The sequence below is a fragment of the Anguilla rostrata genome, chromosome 2, assembly GCF_018555375.3.
Source record: "Anguilla rostrata isolate EN2019 chromosome 2, ASM1855537v3, whole genome shotgun sequence".
NCBI lineage: Eukaryota > Metazoa > Chordata > Actinopteri > Anguilliformes > Anguillidae > Anguilla > Anguilla rostrata.
Genome location: NC_057934.1, coordinates 55817602 through 55824590, shown reverse-complemented (window position 1 = coordinate 55824590; position 6989 = coordinate 55817602). Strand labels below are relative to the sequence as shown.

General features: G+C 39.6%; 1 protein-coding gene and 1 non-coding gene across 3 annotated transcripts; one reads left to right on the top strand and one right to left on the bottom strand.

Annotated features, from left to right (window-relative positions):
• Positions 1-3164: 3164 nt before the first annotated feature.
• Positions 3165-3237, bottom strand: trnaa-agc (transfer RNA alanine (anticodon AGC)). Its single transcript has one exon. It is a non-coding gene; the product is annotated as a tRNA-Ala (tRNA).
• A 109-nt stretch (positions 3238-3346) lies between these two features.
• On the top strand, positions 3347-6984 carry galk1 (galactokinase 1). Of its 2 annotated transcripts, none has more exons than XM_064323229.1 (8): positions 3347-3796; positions 4582-4771; positions 5093-5212; positions 5424-5559; positions 5682-5863; positions 6046-6196; positions 6482-6644; positions 6768-6984. In XM_064323229.1, exons 1-8 carry the CDS (start codon positions 3626-3628, stop codon positions 6837-6839), a joined length of 1185 nt encoding a protein of 394 aa, XP_064179299.1. In that variant the 5' UTR covers positions 3347-3625; the 3' UTR covers positions 6840-6984. The 2 variants fall into 2 exon arrangements, with proteins under 2 accessions (XP_064179299.1, XP_064179300.1); XM_064323230.1 differs by lacking the exon at positions 3347-3796 and adding an exon at positions 3837-3985.
• Positions 6985-6989: the final 5 nt, after the last annotated feature.

Sequence of the window (6989 nt, the reverse complement as noted above, 5' to 3'; positions counted from 1 at the left end):
GAATATTGAAGATTCTCTCCAAAACAAGACACCAGAAAAAGTAAAGGCCATTCAGAACAATAAGGATGAACACAATCTGTGTTGCTAGGTAACAGTACTGATAAAGCAATGGTCGAGAGTCATTACCCTTTCCTCGGTGCAGACATTTCCTTAGCAACAGAACAATTGAGCTGCGATGACGAACTAGAGCGGGGACAAAAACTCATTAAGAACCAATCGGCTGTGGTTTAAATCTGCTAAATAAGGAATGCTTCTGCCAGTACCTGCTATACATACTCGCGATGCTGGAGCCAGATCCAGCAACAGCAATGTCCTCACTCACTGGCCGCATCAGTATCAGGCATGCCTCAGGTACATAGCACACACTTATATACAGGCTGGCTCGTTAATTCACTCTCTGTTTTAGGACAGATGTGCCAGCCTCCCAGCAGAATTATTTATTTTCATTCCACATAGACGGCAGAGAACTCAAAATAATAAAATCTTTGGTAATCAATATCTTATGTTTCCCACTGAAAATGGATGCAAAGATAAATATGGAGAGGGAACACAGCTTTAGAAAAACATGTGTTAAGCTCTGTGACACCATACCTAGGTTACATTTGATGTATTGTAGATTACAACCATTGGAAATAGCTATATTAATAGCATGCACTTTTATTTAGACTGTATTGATGTTCCTAGCAACAGCCAGTGCAGCTAGTAGCAAAAGCAACCAAGCAGATCTCAGTCACATCCCTTCACACAAAGCTGTGCTTGTTTGGCTCCTGTGCCGTTGCTAAGATGTTGATGACTTCAGTGGCAGTAAATAATCCTCAGTCTCAACCCGCATGGAGATAAAGTGGGTTCTCAGACTGCAGCTCGTAACAAAATGTTACATACCAGGGACAGTTATTTAAATCAGCTCCACAATGTGCTAAAGTGTGTGAACAGCTTGATAATTCCACTGAAAATGTATTTTTAAAAATCACACATACACACTTTGTGCTGTAGATTGCCTCTTGCTAGACCAAAAGATGACAAAGAAGGCTGCGTTTACCCCTCCAAATGAAATGTGTTCAAATGGGAAGAAGAGTGTATTTACTGGGAGGGGGTGAAAAATGCCAGACAGCATAGTAATAGCGAAACAGATCTCCATGGCGATGAGGCCTAATTAAACAGCCACCAACTCTTCACAGCATTCTTCCTCTACAGCACCCATGACTGAAAAGCACATCAATAGGACAACTGACGCACTGCTTCGCAAACACTTACACAAGGGGGTGAATGTAAAGGACATAAAGTGCAATTAGTTTGTAAGCAAATATTTAGCAGACATCACCTCCAACACTGTGCAAACATTGTTTTGTTTCTTTTGTTTTTTTATTTTTTTTGTTTTTTTTTTGCAGATTTATACATGACGGTAAAGGATTTTCTTTAATCAATACACAATGCTAAAGGGTCTACCAAATATGTTAAAGTAGGCCAAATCAAATTATACAAATAAAATATGCTGTAGATAGAAACACACAGGTCCAGCTTGCACTTTGCTGGTCTTCTGCACTAAGCTGTTTGTTGTGTGAACCCATAATCTGACATTTTAATAGAGTTACAAACTTTTCACATCAAGTTAAAGCCTGATGTGCCACAAAGCGGGGCTATAACTGAAAAATCTAAACAATCGGTAAACAAATGTGTACGTTGCATACGTATGCTTGGATAATAAAGGAATAACATTTTTTTTTTTCTAAAGCACGTGACCCACAGGGATTTAAACCTACATTACAATAGATATCCGCATGAGGTCCTCATACACACTGGATTAGCACAATCACCTGACTAATCACACAAAATTGTTACAGTCATAAAAGTAATTTGTTGTCATAACGCATGGAGAGGATGCATGGGCTTTCAAACAAAAAAGTCTTATAGTGAATGAATACACCAGCATCCTCTACATAGCTGGCAAAATACTAATAAATACTATTTATTAGCAATTCAGGAGTAGATTATAGCTATTTATTAGTATTTTGCAATTTAACCAAACATCTATGCAAGGCCAATATACAATTAGTACACTTAGTTTATTTGAATTTTGCTGTTGGCTGAATTGGCTCCTGATTCACAGCTCCAGATGTGAAATTATCAATCCACTTTAAGAAAGTTTTTTTTTTAATTGAGTTCTAAAGCCTAGCATCCAGTCTCCATTTGATAAATGAAGTAAGTCCTATAGTAAAAGAATAAAAAATCCAACTAAGCTCTGCCTTTGTATTTGTGCAAAAAAAGAGCCATGCACTGCCACCCAAAGGTGAAAATATTTCACCCAAATCAGGTCAGGTAGGCCGACATCAGGACCTCGTCTGTCATAACCAAGTGTCAAAGTTTGAGACATTTTGCTTTTGAAGAGAAAACTCAATAGGCCTGTATTACCTTACCTTTTTCAATAGGCATATGTTACCTCACATAAAAAGTTTATTTTAAAAAGTTACAGTACTATTTCACCCACATCAGATGAGGGGTAGGCCCACTTCAGGACCTGTTCTGTCAAATGTCAAAAACATTAAAAATTTCCAAACTGTCTCTTTTTTTAATAGGTCTGTATTGCCTTGCATAGAACATTTGGTGTGGGATTATTTAAAAACAATCCAATAATACATTGATGTTTCACCCAAATCATGTCAGAGATACTTTTGGACCTTTTCTGTGTCATTAAGAAGTGACAGAATTAACAAAGCACATTCATGCATACATAAGTGCATGTGTAAATAAATAAATAAATAAATAAACATGTACATACGCACATGCATCCGTTTTCTACAGGCTATTGTCTCTGATCTTTTCAGTTTAGCAAATAAACGCACTGGTTCATCTTCGAGTGTTTTGTGGAATTAATTGTGTGTGTTATTTAGGCTTGCCAAAAAATGCGCTGATGGTTGGATATATGTTGTTTCCATATTAGAGCCTTCAAAATATATCTGAAGAAAACATAAATTTTAAAATGTTTCGTCGTATTCTGACCATTGCGCCATTTCTATTTGATCCGCAGCTCTAGAAGAACATTATAAATTTTGCAAACGCGCAAACAAGACCGGTTCAAGGTTGACCAGGAGATCGAATCAGGAGCTGCGAATCGGGAGCCAATTTAAACATGCTAATTTTGCGACGTCGGTCATTGAACAAAACATTGGAGGATGCGGGCATCGATCCCGCTACCTCTCGCATGCTAAGCGAGCGCTCTACCATTTGAGCTAATCCCCCTTCCGTAGATATTACAAATATTTAGACGTCATAGAGGAACACGGGAAATGCAGTAGTCGAGAGACGTCCCACATTGGTGTAGGGTGTAGGCCAATCAGAATGGAATGCTACGAAAAAAAGCTGTTCATTAGCTAACTTACGTAGACTCAAGGAAATGACTCAAATGCAATTCTACTGTTTGATTCTGTCGGGAAATATTAGACGCTTGTCTATTTAAAATGTACATAGATAACGTATGGGTTTATTAAAATATCAAAATAGTTGAAAAGCTATATCGGTAAAACGAGCAGTGTACATTTCTGCATTTACCGCTGTCTACCAGCTTACTCAGACGACTGTTTTTTCCATCTGACCGTAGTCAGACCGAGCCGCCAATCATTTTTCCAACATGGCCAGCAGCAGCCCCGTACCTAGTGTTGAAAATATGGTTGCAGAAGCTCGACGAGCGTTCCAGGCAAACTTCGGGGGACAGGATCCGGAGGTTGCCGTGTGTGCACCTGGGCGAGTGAATTTAATTGGAGAGCACACCGATTATAATCAAGGATTTGTACTGCCAATGGTGATTTAAAATTTTAACTCTCAAAATGTTGACTACAAAGTTTTTTGGTATAAGTTGGCGCTATTAAGTGCTGAGCACTCAATTATTTTGTTTTCCGTTCGGCTGGGTTGAGAGGCTGAGGGCTAAGACAATTGTAACAGTTTTCAAAACCCAGAAATAAATTACAGTAGTGTAATTTCATCATCAGAAGTGAGTATTCTTACATGAATAAATCGTGATTTTGGCTATAGTCTTGCATTCCATGAGGGTAAGATGAATTAATGCAATATGCCTAAATATTGCAAATATATATATGTTTTATCCAGAAGATGTGGTAGCTGTAAAGTGTAACAACATTCCACTAAAAAGGCAGTTAAATATAGAGAATGGAGAGCAAGATAAGTGCAAACATTTGCAGTAATTGTAGTCTTTTAGAATTAAATGCACTTACCATGCGAAATGTATCATCTGCAATCCCTTTTAAATTGACTATTTTTGCAATGCTTTAGCAGGCATTGATTGTTTGATGTTAATACAAACGCAGTCCTTCGTTCAGTATTTTGCACCTTGGGCCAAGCATGGTCTTTTACAAGATAAAGGCAGTTTCCATTGTTATGTCTAATTCTTTGAAATGAGTTCAGCAAACATATTTCTTAGAAATGAAAATAATCAGTCAGTCAAAAGATCGCACTTTAAATATCTCTACATGTATTGACAGCATTGGGACAGAAATGAATGAAAATTAATTTTATTGGCTGGTGTGATTAAGTTACATGACATTGTCATTTTTAATTGTCTGGTTGCAGGCATTGCCTCTTGTGACAGTTATGGTGGGCAGTCGAACTCCTGACCAAAATGTTTCCATTGTAACTACAACTGAGACTGCGGAGGAGCCTAGGAGGGTGGACTTCGTTCTGCCGAAAGACAACCAGCCTTTGTCTCCTGGGCAACCAAGCTGGGCTAATTACATAAAAGGAGTTTTACAACACTACAGGGGTAACTTAACATTCACATTATTAATTTATGAATTGATCAGACTCGTATGCAGAGTGAATTAAAGGATTCTGTAAGAAATACAGGGACTGATTGAGTTAGCACAGTGAAACTCAATCAGCTGTTGCAAAACACAACCAAATATTACAAATATTACAATTTTCAGAAGTTTTATATGAAGGAGAAAAGATGAGTGGACAAAAAGGGGAGATATTAGAGTGCTGTTGTTAAACTCCTTCTCTTTGTAAATTTGTCCTCATAATATAATTGTGCTTGAGAGGGTCCCACAGAAATAACCTGCCCACCCTAATTTTTTCTAACCAGCACAGCCTCTGCCTGGATTCAGAGCTGTAGTGGTGAGTAGTGTGCCACTGGGGGGTGGGTTGTCCAGTTCTGCCTCTTTGGAAGTGGCAGTTTATACATTCCTTCAGCAACTATGCCCAGGTGAGAATCGGTTCAGATACCTTTCTGTCGGTTACTCAGGCTTGATAGTATGATTCTTTAAAGGTTAATTAGTGAATGTTTTTAAACATTGCATAATTGTAGCATGAGGCACAAAAAAAATGATTGTTGTATTTCAGAATGCGAGTCAGGATTTATTTATATATACATTGTAAAAGCATGGGCAATATTTGCATTTCACCCCTTTTGTCAGATGATGGGGACAAGGTGGCGAAGGCTCTGGCATGCCAACAGGCCGAGCACACCCATGCTGGAGTGCCTTGTGGCATCATGGATCAGTTTGTGTCTGTCCTGGGCTCAGAGGGCCATGCTTTGCTCATCGATTGCAGGTACAGTTCTGGTCACGTCCATGCTTGTGAACCTTCTCATTCAGGAAGACTGACTAAATGTTTTCATATCACTTGTGCAAATGATCTACATTTTCACCTCATTTATTCTGTTGCCCCTCTAGATCTTTAGAGGCCATGTTAGTTCCTCTGGCAGACCCGAGCCTGGTCATCCTGATTACCAACTCCAATGTACGGCACTCTCTGACAGGCAGCGAGTATCCAAGTAGGCGGAGGCAGTGTGAAGAGGCAGCGGCCATTTTGGGCAGGAGCAGCCTGAGGGAGGTCTCTTTGCAGGACTTGGAGGGTGAGAGAGGGAGGAAGAATGAAGGAAGAATGTGAAAATAATGGTGGGATAGCCAAAAGTGAAAGAATGACAGAAATAAGGATGTAAAAGCATGTGTAACTGACATTGTGAAACAGAATCACCTTTCTATGAGTGAAAAAAATGTTGGTGACATCAAGGATTTCATTTCTCTATGTTTCCAGATGCCAAGGGGCGCTTAGACAGCGTGACTTTCCGGCGAGCACGTCATGTGATTGAAGAGATTAAGCGCACCACAGAAGCTGCAGAAGCACTGAAACGAGGGGCTTACCAAGAGTTTGGAAAACTCATGGTGGAGAGTCACAACTCACTCAGGTGACCATGCAATGCTACACAAGACTGTTAACAGCACAGGACAATAGACAGGAAATCCTTTACACAGAATAACGAATTGTGTTATAAATGTTTGCAATCATAAATATTTACACAGGAAGGCAAACATGGAGTCAACATGGCACATTTTTTAAGAGAAAAGGTACATGCGCTGAAAACTTACAATAGAACCTAAGTTAGCCGCTTGAAGCCACTTGTTTCTGACTTCCTTGCAAACACTGTTCAAATGTGTGTTCTTTCCATTCTGTATGGGGTGACTGCTGCCAGGGACCATTATGAAGTGAGCTGCAGGGAGCTGGACCAGCTTGTTTCTGCAGCCATGGCTGTGAAGGGGGTTTATGGCAGCCGCATGACCGGGGGAGGGTTTGGTGGGTGTACTGTTACCCTGTTGGAGGCGGACGCTGTAGACAGGACAATGCAGCACATCAAGGTGGGTTTCATTGGTTGTACCCTTTCGGATTACAGCATTCAACTAATTAAATTCAATGTTTGTTTCTGCTTACAAGATGGGCATACAAGAGTAGAACTGAGCTTGCATCTCTTTTTTTCACAGGAGCAATACCATGGTTCCCCCACCTTCTACATCACTAAACCTTCAGATGGAGCACGAGTCTTAAACATATGAGATACCTATGCAGATTCATATTTCATATGCTACAACCGATGCATTTACATGGTATGGTCCCTGCTTACATGAAAATGACAATACAATAATGACAATAAATCAAGTGTATACAATTATTTATTAATTAAAAAATGAATCAAAAGGGCGTTC

Excerpts from the sequence above, each read along its gene's own strand:
- galk1 (XM_064323229.1), top strand. The coding sequence starts at position 3,626 with ATGGCCAGCAGCAGCCCCGTACCTAGTGTTGAAAATATGGTTGCAGAA. Across the intron at positions 3,797-4,581 it reads AAGGATTTGTACTGCCAATG|GCATTGCCTCTTGTGACAGT; the intron begins GTGATTTAAAAT and ends GTCTGGTTGCAG. Across the intron at positions 6,645-6,767 it reads GGACAATGCAGCACATCAAG|GAGCAATACCATGGTTCCCC; the intron begins GTGGGTTTCATT and ends TTTTTTTCACAG.